The 17669-nt window shown below is 36.4% G+C and overlaps 8 protein-coding genes across 9 annotated transcripts in view; 2 read left to right on the top strand and 6 right to left on the bottom strand.

Moving 5' to 3' along the window:
• Positions 1-1235, bottom strand: part of LOC109589532 (uncharacterized) — a 5738-nt gene extending 4503 nt beyond the window's left edge. The window contains exons 1-3 of the mRNA XM_020005596.1: positions 1079-1235; positions 370-496; positions 81-188 (exon numbers count right to left, since the gene is read on the bottom strand). Of these exons, the coding sequence (XP_019861155.1) occupies positions 81-188; positions 370-496; positions 1079-1155 (312 nt within the window). The 5' untranslated portion in view covers positions 1156-1235. The remainder of the gene's footprint in view (positions 1-80; positions 189-369; positions 497-1078) is intronic.
• A 90-nt stretch (positions 1236-1325) lies between these two features.
• Positions 1326-7409, bottom strand: LOC100641327 (protein kinase C-binding protein NELL1-like). Its single transcript, XM_003383410.2, has 18 exons — positions 7213-7409; positions 5517-5922; positions 5213-5393; positions 4988-5063; positions 4179-4405; positions 4026-4134; positions 3846-3952; positions 3663-3792; positions 3492-3608; positions 3267-3404; positions 3055-3183; positions 2723-2947; positions 2425-2618; positions 2245-2332; positions 2081-2169; positions 1898-2018; positions 1742-1809; positions 1326-1689 (listed from the first exon to the last, which is right to left on the bottom strand). The coding sequence occupies exons 1-18, from the start codon at positions 7286-7288 to the stop codon at positions 1540-1542; spliced, it is 2631 nt and encodes an 876-aa protein (XP_003383458.2). The 5' UTR covers positions 7289-7409; the 3' UTR covers positions 1326-1539.
• Positions 7410-7509: 100 nt separating this feature from the next.
• Positions 7510-10729, top strand: LOC100634301 (outer dense fiber protein 3-like). Its single transcript, XM_003383359.3, has 5 exons — positions 7510-7614; positions 7706-8112; positions 9134-9357; positions 10156-10296; positions 10585-10729. The coding sequence occupies exons 2-5, from the start codon at positions 7785-7787 to the stop codon at positions 10675-10677; spliced, it is 786 nt and encodes a 261-aa protein (XP_003383407.1). The 5' UTR covers positions 7510-7614; positions 7706-7784; the 3' UTR covers positions 10678-10729.
• Positions 10696-11680, bottom strand: LOC100634175 (uncharacterized). 2 transcript variants are annotated; one of them, XM_003383358.3, is made up of 5 exons: positions 11634-11680; positions 11384-11533; positions 11243-11332; positions 11058-11153; positions 10696-10999 (listed from the first exon to the last, which is right to left on the bottom strand). In XM_003383358.3, exons 1-5 carry the CDS (start codon positions 11649-11651, stop codon positions 10853-10855), a joined length of 501 nt encoding a protein of 166 aa, XP_003383406.1. In that variant the 5' UTR covers positions 11652-11680; the 3' UTR covers positions 10696-10852. The 2 variants fall into 2 exon arrangements, with proteins under 2 accessions (XP_003383406.1, XP_019861146.1); XM_020005587.1 differs by having other exon boundaries at positions 11622-11668.
• An 81-nt stretch (positions 11681-11761) lies between these two features.
• LOC105316428 (exostosin-like 2) lies at positions 11762-12936 on the bottom strand. The gene is made up of 4 exons (XM_020005549.1): positions 12434-12936; positions 12314-12384; positions 11951-12260; positions 11762-11903 (listed from the first exon to the last, which is right to left on the bottom strand). Exons 1-4 carry the CDS (start codon positions 12900-12902, stop codon positions 11785-11787), a joined length of 969 nt encoding a protein of 322 aa, XP_019861108.1. The 5' UTR covers positions 12903-12936; the 3' UTR covers positions 11762-11784.
• Positions 12930-14883, top strand: LOC100634048 (28S ribosomal protein S35, mitochondrial-like). The gene is made up of 7 exons (XM_003383357.2): positions 12930-13079; positions 13127-13203; positions 13250-13402; positions 13458-13518; positions 13722-13840; positions 14350-14529; positions 14710-14883. Exons 1-7 carry the CDS (start codon positions 12956-12958, stop codon positions 14746-14748), a joined length of 753 nt encoding a protein of 250 aa, XP_003383405.1. The 5' UTR covers positions 12930-12955; the 3' UTR covers positions 14749-14883.
• Positions 14751-16027, bottom strand: LOC100633921 (exostosin-like 2). The gene is made up of 4 exons (XM_003383356.3): positions 15491-16027; positions 15371-15441; positions 15019-15325; positions 14751-14975 (listed from the first exon to the last, which is right to left on the bottom strand). Exons 1-4 carry the CDS (start codon positions 15972-15974, stop codon positions 14845-14847), a joined length of 993 nt encoding a protein of 330 aa, XP_003383404.1. The 5' UTR covers positions 15975-16027; the 3' UTR covers positions 14751-14844.
• An 80-nt stretch (positions 16028-16107) lies between these two features.
• LOC100633793 (60S ribosomal protein L44-like) lies at positions 16108-16939 on the bottom strand. The gene is made up of 5 exons (XM_011411255.2): positions 16854-16939; positions 16594-16699; positions 16450-16517; positions 16279-16395; positions 16108-16223 (listed from the first exon to the last, which is right to left on the bottom strand). Exons 1-5 carry the CDS (start codon positions 16935-16937, stop codon positions 16203-16205), a joined length of 396 nt encoding a protein of 131 aa, XP_011409557.2. The 5' UTR covers positions 16938-16939; the 3' UTR covers positions 16108-16202.
• Positions 16940-17669: the final 730 nt, after the last annotated feature.

Genomic DNA, 17669 nt, shown 5'->3' with positions numbered 1-17669 from the left:
AGGGAGAGAGGGAGAGAGAGAGGGAGGGAGAGAGAGGGGGGGGGGTAAAATTTTTCAAATTTCTTTATTATTGCACGCACTTTGGGTAGTCCTAGTTTTGGTAGACAGTTTAAAAAGAAATTGATATTATCGGTGTGCCTGAAATCAAGCCCTCTCTCCCTGAATTTAGTTTGATCTAAATCGTAAACCTACAACAATAACAAACAAAGTAGCATAATATATAATAATATATGCATGCTAATCATAATAGAGTGCTTTGTTGCTTTTTATTATCTGAATATGCAGAAACTTATTCAATGCATTCAACACCTCTCATCAGTAGCATACATTACACTATGCATGCACATTCAGTATAATTATCAAGTTTACTTTTTTCCATTCAGGATTATTTGGTAATAATTTCATTCCAAGTTTGCAAAGGTATACACCATTTGATATTACATCTTCAAACTCAGTAACCGGAGGTAAATCTTCAGAGATGATGCTCTCAATCCATCTAATAATAATAATAATAATAATAATAATAATAATAATAATAATAATAATAATAATAATAATAATATAATAATAATAATAATAATAATAATAATAATAATAATAATAATAATTAAAATGGTGATAAATGAATGATAATACAATACACAGTGGTCATGGTCATGTCCGTTCCTCTGGGAATAACATGTTTTTGAGAAAGATAACAATTGTAACATTCCTTCTTGCACTTTCTCACTCTCTCCCTTCAAGTAGAGCTATACACACATACACAATCACCATTAAAGTACAAATGCACTCAGTATTATGATACAGGCAATTAAATGATTATTATCATTGAGATTACAGGCAGTACAACATTATAGCAGAATATAAGCTCTATGTATAACATTCCATCATGTGCCCACATAGCTACTATTGAGAGAAAAGAAAAGAAGACAGAAAGGAGAGAGGGCAGCATTTAAGATTGCATGATTACAACAATTTCATAATTCCATCATTTTCTACTGCTGATCTGTGTAATTGGGTAGTCTACTACTACAAACAGTTGATGAACGCTCTTTCTAATTTATACCGAAGAGATTACCTCTTAGCCTCATCCAGTCGACACAGGTAGTCGTAGGCTGCACTCTTCTCTGCTTCGTGTAATGACCTTCTCTCCATCTAAAATCTGCTCAGACTCTTTTTGTTAAAAAAAAGCACTGTACAGTGGGACAGCAATTCACGTACATCCGTTTTAGCAGCCTGTACGTAATTAATTGACAGGCGTGGCTTGTAGAAGAGGTATTTCAACACCCACGCATGTAATTTTATTTTTTTATTTTTATTAATAATTTTGAACATACAATTATTTTGGATAAAGGACAAAAGATACAAAAACATAATAATAATAATAACAATTAATAATAATGATTATTAGATATACACATACAGATATTTATGATGAAAGTAGCAATCAATCACAATAATAATAATAATATGAAATGAGAATGGTTCGTAACAAAATATAAAAATGAGAAAGGGAGAAGAGATTTAAAGTAAAAATAATTAAGTAGAAGAGCATGTGAGTTTATCAATGATCTCTTGATGGCAGACAGGGCAGCACTGGTTTGGTAGTTTGATTAATTCATCCTTTGAACAGCCTAACTGCTGGTGAGAAGGACACTCTGTAGTCTTAGTACAGGACCAAGAGCTACCCTATAAGGAATGAGAATAGATTAATAGAAGACGATTGTACTATTGTACTTACATCACAGGTGCAAGTTTCACAGTTCAGAGTAACAGCAGGTGGTCTGTTTGTAGCTGTACATGAAGGCACTATAAAGAAATATAATAATAATAATAATAATAATAATAATAATAATAATAATAATAATAATAATAATAATAGCAATGATGATCTTACATTGACAGACAGGGCAACAGCCACCTTCAGGTATGTAAGTATGATTAGCAGGACACCCACTGACTGGAGTACAACTAGCTGATAGATCTGTTGTTGATATGCTCAAGCGACCATGAGAGTCCTGTGAGAGGTATAGGGTATAATTATAAAGCTATTATATTCATAGTTACTTAGTTTACTGACCTTAACACATTTCTTTCTGATACATCTGTTCTGAGGATCAACAAGATAGTCATCAACATCAACAGCAACTTTATCGATGTGACAAACATCTGAACAAAGAAGAATGAACGAATGAATAAATAAATAAATAAATCAATAAATAAATAAATAAATAAATACTGTACCTTTTTCAAAACAATGTGGACAGCAGACCTTAGAGACATCTCTGTCATCACATTTACACTCCTTCCTTTTACACATTAAACTATTCTCCTACAAAAGCATCAAAACAACGTTAAAATAGTCTCAAAATCACACTAATACAATGCAGTGATGTGATCAATATTGTGCTAAGTCTGCATTACCTTGCAAACACAGCTATCGCATTGATCAACTCCAAGTGATATCGAAGCTCCTTCTGCTATATAATCCTTGTCATTCTTACAGTATCCGGTGCACTGTGACCCTCCTTTGCAAGGACACTGGTATCCGCCAAACGTATTTAAACACCTACTACCCTCAGGACAATAATGAATACCGCTAGCACACTCATTCACATCTACAATGAAATGATATTATCATTAATAATGATAAAAGTCTAAAATAAATTCATGTACATAAATAATAATCTTGCTAATTCTATCCTTCCATCTATATTCTTACCAATGCATTCTCTAGTAGACTCCTTCCATTGGTATCCTTCCTTGCAATTGCAGAAGTATCCGCCATGAGTGTTGATACACTTTGAGTTATTGTGGGTGCACTCGTGTTGTCCCAAGCACTCGTTGATGTCATTCTGACACTGTTGGCCATTAAAACCAGGGACGCACCTGCATGTATTTGGAGCTATGCATTCACCACCATTCAGACACTTCCTTTCACAGAAAGCTGCAAGAAAAAGTTTAATATCAATGTATAATATCTGGATTCTTTTTTGCATAAAACTAGTAATATATCAGGTTTTAAGTAAGAGTACACAGTAGGATTTCCCTTACCTATGCAGCGTCCATTTTCATTTTTAGTATAACCCTCCTTGCATTGACAGTTATAGCTTCCTCTAGTATTCATACAGTTACTGTTAGCATCACAGCTAGCCATTCCAACAACATTGCATTCATCAATATCTACAAATAAATTAATTAATTGTGATCATATCATCAATCCTCTTCTTGTTACTTAGTATGTTGTTGTTGTTTTTGTTACTTACCGATACATTTCAATGTGTTATTGCCTTCTTCTGATAGTTCAAAACCAGCTGGACACTTACAAGTGAAAGAACCAACAGAATTGATACAAGAAGCATCAGAAGGACAGTTATGAGTATTAGTACTGCACTCATTAATATCTACAAGGAAGGAAGGAAGAGAGTAGTAACTGAGTGATGTCATAAGATTCAGTGACATCAAATATGACATCATGTGACATCACATACCTGTACAAGACGTGTTGGAGTTGGTCATTTCAAAACCTTTATTGCATTCGCAATCGTAATCAACACCTTTTGGAACGCAGGAAGAATTCATTGGACATCTGGCAACTGATTCACATACTATGAAGAAGAAAAAGTACATGAACCTTGCCTTCATGATAAAAGCGTACTTACCTGTGCAGCGACCACAACAGACAGCAAGCTTCTGCTTGCTTTCATCATCATTGTTGCAATTAGAGGATGGGACATTACTATCACAATCTATCTTTTCGACACTGTTAAATATGAATTTACTACTGAGACTCTAATAGAATTGCATATTATAATGAAAATTTAAAAAGAGAATATTTAAATTACCTTACATGTTATGATACCACATTTATTTTCACTAGGCAACGGGAAATATTTACTTTCTCCAGGAGCTAGCGTAACTGTAGGGCCAAAAGTATCAGTAGCTAGGCAAGCTAAAACAGAAAAATAAAAATTATATTAGTCAACAATAATTACGAATAATAATTATTTAATGATTGCACTAACTTTTAGTGGCTGCTGGAGCAGAAGTGGGCGGGGTCAAAGTTCTAGTTTGCTGACTTTCTTCGGCCACCATTGAAATAGAAGAATTAGCAATGCAATGTGCGACACCATCCTAATAACTATCAATAAACATTATTAACTATTAATATAACTTACTCTGCAGTAGCAGATGTGACCGGTTGAGTTTCTTACAAAGGCTCCGTCGGGGTAATTCTTCTTATGAATAATGCATGAGGTTGATGAGTGGGTGGAGCTAGAACAATTGATGGCGTTTAGAGTCTTGGTACAATTGTCCAGTGAGGACTGAACTGAGGAGAGTGTCTCTTGCAATTTGTAATGGTTCTTTAATAAAGTGAGGAATGAGCCACACACAGGACACTGAGCTGTATTGTAAAGGAGAGACAAACATAAAAAATTTGATATTCAAAAAATGGCCCCAAAAATGCTCAAAATTTTTATTACGTTTTCTGATAGATATTGATGTCCTTATGCTACGTAGCAAGTTTGAGCTGATTTCAACTTCAGTTTTTCAAGTTATGGCCATTTTTGTAAATGAGCCAATTTCTAAAAAATACCCAAGGCTATAGCCCAGTTGAAAAGGGAACAGAGCCCTCAAAAAATTTATTATGAAAAGGCTATAGCCCATGGTTTTTCCAAAAAATGGCTCCAAAATCACCCCCAATTTTTATTACATTTTCTGATACATATTGATGTCCTTATGCTACATAACAAGTTTGAGCTTATTCCAACTTCAATTTTTCGAGTCACGGCCATTTAAAATACCTTGTACTATAAGCATAGGAGCTCATTTTCCCAGAATGACAAAGCTGCAAAAGTCCTGACAGCTATTTTGAAGTGGGGTGAATCCTACTTACTAATAGCCCATGTACATAGTATGCTTAATTTTATGTACATGCAAGCATAACCTCAATTACAGTAAAGCAAGACTGTATTTCCTCCATTACCTGATTTATTCAATCCAGTACATCCTTTAACACTAGCAGACTTCCCTATATTCAACTCTACACTTTGCAATGATCCCTATCACAATAATAATTATGTTAATTATCATTATTATCATTAATAATAATAATGATCATTAGGTTATCTCTATCATGATTACATCTACTACGATTACACGTATTATCATTGGAATGTTCTACCGTACAACTCTCCCCCCTCTCTCTTACGGTGAATCCAGTTGTACAAGGAGAGAGCTCTTTAGTGAGACAGCCAGAGCCAGTAATGAGGCTAAGTTTATCAGGACTAGGACAATAGTCGGGCATTGGTACAATCCTCTTCTCCAAGAGAGAGCAGTTAACAAAGACAGTTAACATATTACCAGAAAATAATACTGCCAGCTTATACCACCTGGAAAAATAGAGAGAGAGAGGGGGGGAGAAGAGAAAGAGAGAGAGGGGGGGAGAAGAGAAAGAGAGAGAAGGGGAAATGAAGAAAGTGTGAGATATTAATTATACTATTTCCTTCACTCACTTTCCGCTTGAAAACTTAAAAGGAAACGTCTCAAAACGAAGTCGGCTGCCATGTCGGTAAGCGACATGTATCACATTGGAGATGCGACAGACTGACAATCCCAAAAAGGTCTCGTTCACATGATACAACTCAAGTGAAGTACCACCACTTTGATCGTTTTTGAAAAACACCGAGCTATACACAGCAAGTTCATTCGCCGAGCACAACAACGAAGACATTTTATTAATTAATTTTGTGTCGTTGACAATAAGACCAGAGCCTCCGGTAAACTCAAAGCTAGGCTCGTTGGGATCCCTGCCGCTGAGTTGAGGGCCACTCTTCATGAGGATTGGGTGTAGTTTCTGTCTGTGAGGCACTGATGTGTAGTAATGGAAGACATTGAAATCGAATGTTGACTGGCAAGCATCTGTAAAAGAGAAAGAAGGAGAGAGAGAGAGAAGAATAGAAGAGGAAAGAAAGGGAAGATGATCAAGTGGTGTAGTTATTTGCAGCTGGTATAGTGTGAGTAGCAACAGTTGTCATGAACTAAATATTCTAAATGTGTTGATGATTCTCTATTCAGACAAGACACTGATGTGATAACTATATGATTCCTTAATAAAATCATGTTTGTCCTCTCTCTCTCTCTCTCTCTTTCCCTCTCTCTCTCTCACTCTGTCTGTCTCTCTCTTGAGACCACATCAAAGAAAAGACAACTGGTCATTAGTGGTTTCTTGACGCAAAGCAGAAGCAATAATTACATTAACCCACAAGAATGTACTGCACCTTCTTGGTCTCTCCCTCCCTCTCTCTCTTTCTCTCCCTTTCGTCTTTGAAACAACAACAACAAGAAAGAACATGGTATGTCTTGTTATCAAACATCCTTTAAAAACATGAAAGTTAATAGATTAAAGCCAGAGACAACACCGTTGAATTATCCTGCAATTAGCAAGTACTGTCCAACAATGTTTACATAATATAATCACAGGCTGACACGCACACATCACCTTGGAGACCATGTTCAACACAATCCAATACTGAGAAATATAATGTCTGGCATATAATTAATAATATCAATATTATTTGATTATTAGTCTGAAATTAGCCCATTCAATAGACTAAGCTAGCAGCTTTACACATTCATTATTGTCAGAGTTCCCCTGAGACATGTACGTGTACATACATGTAGGACAGGATGTGTTAAAATGCGAACATAAACTTTACAGCCAACAATACAATCAATATACATGTACATAACATAACATAAGGCTATAGATAATGCAATTAATGCAGAAAATGAAGCTGAAGGCACAACACTCAAATCTTGTTAGTACAATCAGTGCAATACTAAAATATGTTCAGCTAGAAATGGGTTGAATGATCTATAGTATATCCTTATCAAGAGGTCACGATTCCCTTTATCAGTTTAAGGAAGTGAAAAAGAGGACTCTTGGACAGCTGAACATACATGTCCTTATCACATGACAACATGTTTTTCCAAGGATAATATGCACTTATCACATACTTAATGTGTCTGTACATGTATTTGTCACATAATTATTGAAAGAAAGATTCTCATAAAAGAAGTATATATCTTGTACACAGGTACAATATAGTGCCTTATCCATACAATGCTACTCTAATGCAAGATGCTATTGTGATAATTGCAATTAGTTATCATACATTAATTTTTATATTATTTGTGAGCAGTCTTTACCTTCTTGTGAGGTGCTAGCTCCATGATAAAGGAGAGCCAAGGTGAGAAGACTTAGGAGGAGGGAGCAGTTCGCCATTGGGAGCTATTGAAAAACGGTCCCTTTCTTTTAATTGCAAGAGGAGGTGGAGAGATTTTGCTGGAGGCTACGAGGGAGTGATGGCTCTATTGAAATGTTCAGGTATTCGGGCAATACAGCTCGTCTCTTTTTATAGGACCAAAGTGTCAATGCAAAGTATACGGATTTATCTCCGTGACCATTCCGTAAACGTGCCCCCTCCCGCCAACACGCGGGAAATTTCTATGGTCTCAGCTCCTCCCACTTACCTAACACCTTGCTCGTTAGTGGCCTTGAACTAATTGCAAGCTGCAGGAGAGAGAGATAAAAGTGCGTGGATGTTTTAGGTAAACACTGAAATAAGTAGTTAAGTCACGAGTTTGTGAATTGCAAAACAGTTACATCATGAATAGGCAATAAATTCCTTCTCTTGTGTAGACATTGAAACTGCAACAAAAACAACAAGAAGACAAACATACCCTGTAGCATTCCCTATACGCAAGACTCCCAGTGTATCATGGAAGAAACTGCTACTGCAGCAAACAAACAAGCAGAAGCAGAGGAAATACAAAAACCGAGGCCATCATGCATGGAGAGGGGCCCAGGTCCTGCAAGGTACATGCTGCCTAGCACTTGCGGTCATGTCAAGCACGATCCTACTAAAGTATCAAAACCAGCTTACTCGTTTGGCACAAAACCTAAAAAAGCTTCAGCGATGAATAGTCCGGGGCCAGTGTACTTTTTAAATCCATACATCACGAGAAATGGCATGTCCACAATGCCTTCTTTTACAATGTATGGACGGATCAATCTGCCATCCGGATCAGGGAATTATCCTTCTCCAGGTAATGAGAGGTGGTGAGAGGATACGGAGAGAGGGAAGGGGAACACTGAGAGGCTTGACTTGTTATAGGTGCAATAATTATTATAATTGTGTTAATAAAATCATAGAGTTATATTACTTAGTGGTTTCAGTATTAGCTTCAATTAACAATAATTAGCAAATTTCGCATTAAAAATACATGCACATTCTTACTTGACTAAGTAGACATCCAAGAATTTACTACAAGTACATGTACATGCAAAGTGAACAATTATTTTGTTGTAAGATAAACAACCAAAGCTGCATTATAATTGAGCGTGTGTGGTCAGAGAAAGGAGAGGAAAACAACAAGTACATACATAATTGCATATGCACTGTTTGTTCAGGTGTGCGGTCACCACGCAGAAACATACACCAAAAATGGTCATAAAAATGCAATTTTTATACCAATTAGCAGTTGGGGGAAAGATGGCACAACTGTTGTTTAGCCTATAGAATAATTTGAGTAAGTACACCATGCAGCCCTTACTGACCCACTGTTTACTAATAGTAATGAGTATCACGTTTCTGTTCTGAGACATGCTACAATCCCACACACCATCTTTCCTGTTGTGTCTTGGCTTCTATCTCCCTCTCAGCATTTAAGAGACGGAGAACAAATTAGGATGCCTTATAAGTGCAACGGTATGCAGACTAGAGGCGCTAATCAAGCATCAGCCTCGTATTATTTTTAAAATAATAAAATTAACGCGAAACATTAAAGGAGGCACAAAGAGCTGCATCAGGAACAACAGAGCATTAACTCATACTTGACGATCATTCTTCACACAGCTAATAATAAATTTCAATACTGGAGTTATGCAATGATTAATGCACTCTCGACATGTATAATGCAATAATCGGGTATAATCTGGGTGTAGTGTAACATTGATGATATCTTGTTACAATAAACCCTTTCACAAAGCCAGCAGCCATTTAACTTGCCACCCCCTCCTTCATTCCTCTCTCCCTCCCTCCCTTTTCCTTCCCACTCTCTTTAACAGATACGTATCACATTGAAAATACCAAGCCGCTTAAAACAGCTCAGCCACCCTCCTTCTCATTTGGGAGTCGCACAAAATATCTTAAAAAAGACAATGTCCCGAGTCCTAGTACATACACACTGCCACCAATGATAGGACCGCGTGTGGTTAACAAGAAAAGTGGATCAGCTCCTTCAATGACTGGTAGGTCATTAATTGGGAGCTTTCATCAGGATTTTCAAAAGGTACATTTGTACATGTACAATTGTAAAGAGAGAGAGGAGAAAGAGAAAAGGGAAATGGTTGATGAATGCACACACGTACAAAGAATTCATATCCACATATATAGGACTGTTACTGTCTCTCTTTATCATTAAATATACATATAGTAGTAGACAGATAGAGTGCTACTACGTAATGGATATAAATTCCTGTGTCTGATAGTATAGCAACCTGTTGACTGCTATTATAGCAACCGAACAATGCATGGTACTCGTTCTAATTAGGTTACATCACAGCCAGCAAATCCTGTGTGATTTAATGTATGTACTGTATGATTGGGTGTGGATACCACTGGTATGCTAAAAGGAGTACACAGTCACACACCTAAAGCATCCCATTGGGATAGCAATGAGTGTGATTCTAAGTAACGGAAGGTCATGTACATGTATTGCACATGTAATTATAGTGCGTGTACTGTACATGCAATTATAGTAAAATTCCTCTGCTCTATCCTCTTCCTTTGTCCCTTGAGAGCAATTGAATGTCACAAAGGAACAGCAATGTTATAGTGTGTAATTGGATAATGAGAATAGGAAATAAATAGAATTTTAAGAAAGAGTAAGAGAATAACCTAATAGTGACACTAGTTGAAACTATTTTTGAGGAATGTTTCGCACAAAGTCACAAAGTGTGACAAGAAAACTTTTAAAAGCCTCTAAAAATATTTCTACATGACACGTTTGACATTATGTATACATGTACTGTACATGTACATGTACAGTACATGTACATGTACGCATTTCTCTCTCCTTCTCTCTTAGACTCCTGGGCCTGGAACTTATAAAGTAACTGATTCATCTGTTACTTCAACAAAATGTCCCTCTTACACTTTGAAAGGACGCAATTATCCGGCGGCAGCTCGTAGCCAGGCACCTGCACCTGGGACCTACAAACCTGAAAATGTATGCCTCATTCCCATACACTAATCTCTATTCTCATTCCCATACACTAATCCCTATTCTCATTCCCATACACTAATCCCTATTCTCATTCACATACACTCATCCCTATTCTCATTCCCATACATTAATCCCTATTCTCATTCCCATACATTAATCCCTATTCTCATTCTCATACACTAATCCCTATTCTCATTCCTATACTCTGTATTATAATTTTAAATTTCTATTCTCATCCAATTCCTACTTTCTATATTCCATTTCTTATTCCTATCTTTCTAATCCCTATAGGTTAAAGTGGATAAGAGGATTTACCCCTCATATTCGTTTGGCGTCAGACACTCTGACTACCTTACCAGCTTTGTTGAAATGGGGCTCTACTAATTAATATTCATAACCTCGTTAATAGTAGACACTTAAGATTTAATAATAACCACAAATCAATTAAATTAATTATTAATTAATTGCTAGTCATTCAATAAAACTATAATACAATAATAATTATGAACAATAAAAATCAAATTGGTGGATTAAAAAAAATTAAAAATCAATTATTAATTTACAAGTCAAAACTAACACTCACAGATTTCCCGTGTTCTAATTTAACAGATTTTTTTGATTTTTCACTACTCTTATAATGCTTCATGGCAGTGACTGAATAAGTGCCTGGGCATGCTTCAACGTGTACATGACATGTTTTTTGAGACTAAAAATAATTAATAAATGATGCATGTAAATTAAGCTCAATGTCAGTAGGGACTCACTGAATTACCAACAGGATCAGGAGAAGTGTGGTATCTCGCTTGATGTTTTTCTTGACGTGAGCCAGGTGGGTGTGACTTGTATGAGCAATGATATTTCTATAACGGTAATATCGAGAGTATTCTTGGTAATATCAATAGAAGAGGTACATAATCTAATATCAAAATTAGGATACAAAATGACTTACTTCACATTCGCTAGATGCCATGTTTAAATACCTCATCACTGAAGAGAACGCTTCGTTTAAGTCTGGCTTGACCTCGTTCTCTCCTTCCTCCTATTACAAATAATAATGAACAAAGGGGCAGTATAATATATGGTGCATTACTAGTTGTTTTCCTTCATATTTGGTATCTCTTGTCGTTTGATTTAAAGAATTATTGTAAAGATTGGCTAAAGCCCTGTGGTAGGTATCTAAACCAGTTCTGCCTGATCTACAAAGCGAGCAGTTTATCCAAGATAAATCCTGATGCCCACACTATAAAAAAGAGGGGATATATAAGATACACACAAAGCCTTGAGTCCGTTAATGGACTATATACAATGAGAAGATTGTAAGAACTTACACTCGAACTTACATCACACTTGGCTGCCATTTTGACAGCAGGGCGTGGCTACTTTTCACGCAGATCATAGCCACGCCCAATGATTAATATGGAGCCACGCCCGACAATCAATAATAATTTTAATTTTCATGATACTCTGATTTAAAAATAAAAATAAAATAACTTATACTACATATTTGCAAGGCATTAAAGGCATATACTTGTATTCACTAGCTATCATGTTTAAGCATTCATCTCTCTTTTTTACGTGATCTCCACGACCATAAAGACTTACAAATTGACCTAAAAAGGCATAAAAACCAAGATTAAACATGAAAGCAAAGACCTACCCTTCATATGTATCTCTTCAGTTGAGGCTTCAACCCATAAACAAGGACACTGTGGTCTATCTATCTTTTTAAGATAGTCAGCAACCATAGCATTCATTGCTATATCCTCTCCATTCATGTTCTCATCTATGAAAGCATAAATAGAACGTGGAAGGGACTCTGTGAACATTTTAAGATACATTCTGTGTAAGAATGCAGAGTTTGTGAGCATCATTGAATAGGAATCGATTCTCTTGCAATATTTATATTGGCCGTTTTCTAACATCCCAAAGTGTCTCATGGAAAACCCAACAATCAGATGATAGAATGTCTAATCAATGAACATTAGAATATATATACAGGTATTATTACACAGCTAATTACCTTCCATGCTGCAAAACCCTTTTCCATACCAACAGGGTCGACCATCCTGTCATCATCAACTGCAAATATTGCTAAAGAGAAAGACTGAAACCATCATTAACAATTATTAATTTAGGATACCTTCAGTCTCTATTTCAGGGTAAGGTATAAAACGAGATGTTAACTTATTCTCTTCCATAATCTTTATCTTCAGCGGTACTTGACATTCAAAATACTTTATCGGGCCAGGGATCGGAACCCCAATATTATTCCACAATACCAATATTTTAGCAACATTTGATATGCCACAATAGTGAGTCAAAATCTGGAGTAACTGAGCACTCCGACCATAAGTTGGCATAATGATAGTGAATTTGTCTCTTGAGTAGTTTGTATGATGGTTCAATGGTGGATAGTCTGGATGGGTCTCATTGGATATTAAATTAAAATACTTAGGTCCCATTAGGCCAGAGATATAATGATGCGAAGAGGCACCAGGACACTCCATATCACCCTTGCGCATACAAAAGTATATGAAAAACATTGTAAGGGAGCAAAAAGCAACGAGGAACAGTCCTTTAGTTAAGGTTCTAGTCTTTAGAGAGCCCATGATGATGCTGGAGGCGTGCCTGTAGGCGTGGTTTAGGACTAGATAATTATAAAATGGCGGCACTCAGGCCTCCATTACTAAAGGACACTTTATGCTTCAAGTGGATAAACTGGAGCCGTAGATCATATGCTACAGGGGCTAGTACTAATAGAGGACCTGTAAGGGGGTTTAGAAAAGGTAAACATTGAAAGACTAAGAATAGAATAAACTATTAATATTTAAAGGGACAAGGACACATAATAAGAAAGATGATAAGAAACCAAGGTTTTTTGAACCTTTAATTAGTTATAATAAAATGAAGGTATTCCAATTGTGCGTATTTTTAAAACGATTTTAAAAAATTTTAGCCCCACAAATTTAATGAAGGAGTTGAATGGAGTTCAGTCTGTCAGACAGCAAGACCTTTCGACCCTTATCTCATCCCCCTGTCCCTTCGTATGGGTCGTCCTCCAAAAGGGGAGGTACCCCCTCCTGTTGAGGGAAACCATGAATTACTTAAGGTAAGTACTATCATCATTATTATCTACTAATACTATAATAATTGTTCCACTTCAGATACCAAACTTTTTTCATTTGACACCTCCTGCTATCGAGAAACATTGTGTGGCACTAAAGGGTAAGTGAATGGCAGAAAAATATCTTTTTTGATAGTTATTGGTGCCCTTGTGCTATGCAGAAATTTTCTGCCAATTCACTCTGCCAAATATTTATTAAATCTTTTGATTTGTAGTGATGTCCTTATGCTATGTAGAAAGTTTGAGCTGATTTGGATGAAAAGATATGACTTATCTTAATTTTGAAGCATATTATACTTTCTAGAGTTATGCACAGACTGGCCAAGAGAACTCCCTCGACTTCCTATCACAGTATCATCTATCAACAAATTATCAGCTTCTTCTGACATACGTGATGAATCATCACGGATAGTTAAACTCAGGGTAAAGCAGGGTTTCCCACAGGGTCTTGGCTTAGTTCTCAGCTTCTTGTCAGCAAATGATTAAAGTTGCTCCAAAAGCCACTATAGCGCAGGGTATTTTTCTATGAGAGAATTTTTTATTTTATTTTTGATGTGTATACATGTACTTATGTTATGTTGAGTGGATTCTGACCAAAATTAGATTTTTAATGATTTTTTAAAGTTGCTCAAAAATTGGGCCAAAGGCCATGTACTATAGTATAGGGTCATTGGCCAAATTTTGCTAAAATGTCTAGGAGAGAGTTTTAATTTTTATAATTTTTTTCTGATACATATACATGTTCTTATGCTGTGTAAGAATTTTGAGCAGGTTCCAATCAAAATTGGATTTTTAATTTTTAAGTTGCTCCAAAATCAGACCAAAGTGCCTTTAATATCATGTAGAGTTTTATTGCATGAAAGATGCTGTGTAGCTCAATTAGCACGCTTTGTGAGAAACCCTGGGATTAAATTATCATGTACACTATATAGTTTAAAGTCTCAGATCTTAAACTTCCAGAAAGAGCCAGAACAAAATTGATAAAACTAGCCGATCACAGATACAACAAGAAAAATGACATTGTGACGATAATAGGAGATCGCTGTCCAATTAGAAAGCAGAATAGGGAATACGTTGAGTACATTATGAAAGTACTTATGATTGAATCAATGGTAAGACTAACCACCCCTGTAAATAAATAAATAAATAAATGTGGCTTTATAAGCATTAATGTTGATATTATTGAGTAGATTATGATAATTATAATAAACATAGCTTGCATCTTTGATTTATTTATTTATTTAAAAGTACATGTTTATGTATATGACAAAGCTTGCTATTTATTTCAACAGAAAGAAGAGGAATGGGAAAAGAAAAATGAAGAGCCTTGATATTTAACTTAGCAATAGACAGATATTCATTATAGATAAAAATTAATTATTAATTTTGTTAAATAATGATAAAATGAGTACTGTGAGGATAAATTGTCATGTTATTACAAATTTACAAGGTATTAAAGGCATGTATTTGTATTCATTAGCTATCAAGTTTAAGCACTCATCTCTCTTTTTCATGTGATTTCCACGATGATATAGACTTACATACTGACCAGGTTTAGCTGTATAAAAAGAGAATGAAAGCAAAGCAAAGATAGAACTAACTTGGTTTCATGTGAATCTCTTTAGTTGAGCCTTTTACCTTTACGCAGGGGCACTGCGGTCTGTCTAACTTTTTAAGATAGTCAGCAACCATGGCATTCATTGCTATATCCTCTCCATTCATGTTCTTATCTATGAAAGCATGAATAGAATGTGGAAGGGACTCTGTGAACATTTTAAGATACATTCTGTGTAAGAATACAGAGTTTGTGAGTATCATTGAATAAGATTTGCCGCCACTGTATTTATATCGACCATTTTTAAATGAGTGAGATCTTTCACAAAACCCAACAATAAGATGAGGGAATGCCTATTTGAGCCAGAGAGAATGAGAGACTGTAACTAATTGTAATACCTTCCATGCTTCAAAACCCTTTTCCATACCAACAGGGTCGACCATCCTGTCATCATCAACTGCATATATTGCTAAAGAGAAAGACTGAAACCATCATTAACAATTATTAATTTTGGATACCTTCAGTCTCTATTTCAGGGTAAGGTACAAAACGAGATGTTAACTTATTCTCTTCCATAATCTTTATCTTCAGCGGTACTTGACATTTGAAATCCTTTATTGGGCCAGGGACTTGGACCCCAATATTATTCCACAATACCAATATTTTAGCAACATTTGATATGCCACAATAGTGAGTCAATATCTGGGGTAACTGAGCACTCCGACCATAAGTTGGCATTACTATGGTGAAGGTATTCCTCGAGTAGTTTGTATGATAGCTTAGCGGTGTGTAGCCAGACAATTTGGAAGCTAAGGATAGATTGACACCTAGGGGAGGCGGACATGTTGTTTCTTCTTTTGTAATGGCATCACTCAATTGAATGCCGGCATCTTTTATTGTTGGCATTGAGTATGGAACGTATCTTGTATAGAGAAATATTCCAAAGGTCAAACACGAGCCAATAACGACAAGGAAGACGAATACATCCTTTGTACCTGCCATTTTTCAAGTGCACAGACTGCACACTGTCACTTGAAAGTAGGCGTGTCGTGGTCAGTGGTCATACTGATGATATGTACTTCATTCATATGCATAAAAATTGCTGATCATCATTGATATTATATCATTCTAGACATAATGTTATGTATCCTAGTTTTCTAGACAACCCCCATACAACCACATTACAATTAGTTATTATTATCGTTAACATAATAACAAATGTAGAATAACTTAAAACTGAATCATTTGTCCCTAAACAAAAGACAAAGCAATCATCAGGTAAAAACAAGACAAGAGTAACATATACCTTTCTCTTCTTGTCTCCGCCTAATTCAAAATGTTTACATCTTTTCAAAGGAACTTGAGTCTTCTTTTTACACGTCGTACATTCCATCCTTAAAACAACTTTCTTAGTGGTCTTGGCCTATTAATTATCTTAGCCTAATAACTACACGTGTGATATAAACAGTCTCCTTGCCTTTTTCCTAAAAACTGGCTTAGTTTGACCACCGTATCCTCTTTGCTTGCGATCGTATCTTCTCTTACCTACTCAAAAAAAATTTAAAATAGTTATTGATATAATCGTACAAAAAATTATCATTTAAAATTATGACTCGCCCACCTTGTACGTAGAGCTTAGCTTTTCCAGCTTTATACTGGGTTACTTTAAAGGTTTGATGGTGTTTGCAGATCTTGCAAAAGGTCTTCCTGGTTTTGGGTACGTTTACCTTCATAAATAAAAGTACAAATAAATCCAAATGAATTGGGCATTATAGCTACCCACATAAAAAATGCAATTAAAGTATAAGGTATTACAACTATTATAGCTAAAGAAAAATGTATGCATAAATTGATTTACAAAGATCTCTCACATTTACTCACCATTATGGCTGACAAGCAAGGAGACAAGGACCATGCAAGAAGGCGGAGCTGAACAACTGCACAACCTCTTAATGAATTATTCATGATTCCAGTTTCTCTATTGCGCATGCGCAGTTTAAAAGTCAAATTTTTGGTCAATTAAAATAAAATCAAAATGGCGTCTGGTGGTGGATTTGTGAATCCCGAATATTATGATCACTATGATCATGTTGGGTCCTTACCTATAGATGATTATGCCGACCCCCTCACGAAGAAGCGAAAACTAATGAACATGAGCGTCTGTGTCGACCATTTACGTGGCTTCTGTCCAAAAGGCCCGCGCTGCAACAAAGCGCACACAGATAGAGTCATCTCGTTAGATGAAAGAGAGACAATGGCTAAAGCAAAGTTCTGTCACGACTTTCAAAACCGTGGCATATGCTCACGTGGGACGTGTCGTTTCCTCCATGTGACGCGACGAGAGGAAGACGAGTTCCTTTTGACGGGCGTAATACCGGCAACTGTTTTTGACCGAGCGGAGGACCAATCCTCGCAGTCTCGTTACACGAGTTTCGGTAGCGAAGTACGTGGTGGGAGGGGCGGGGGTAGGGGAGGAGGAGGAGGAAGGGGAGGGCCCATGATGAGAGGGAGAGGAGGATATGGAATGGGTGGGGGCGGTCCAAGTAGAGGGTACAATCCTTACCCTCCTCCTTATCAGCAACAGTCCTATGATTATGGAGGGGGAGGAGGAGGAGGAGGGGGGCCTTATCCTTACGATTACAACAACTGGCGAGAATGGGATATTCCCCAGAATCGTCAAGGGAACAGTCGCTACGG

The sequence above is a fragment of the Amphimedon queenslandica genome, unplaced genomic scaffold, assembly GCF_000090795.2.
Source record: "Amphimedon queenslandica unplaced genomic scaffold, v1.1 AMPQUscaffold_13511, whole genome shotgun sequence".
Classification (NCBI taxonomy): Eukaryota; Metazoa; Porifera; class Demospongiae; order Haplosclerida; family Niphatidae; genus Amphimedon; species Amphimedon queenslandica.
Note: the sequence above shows the minus strand (reverse complement) of the source record. Positions and strands in the feature narration are given on the sequence as shown.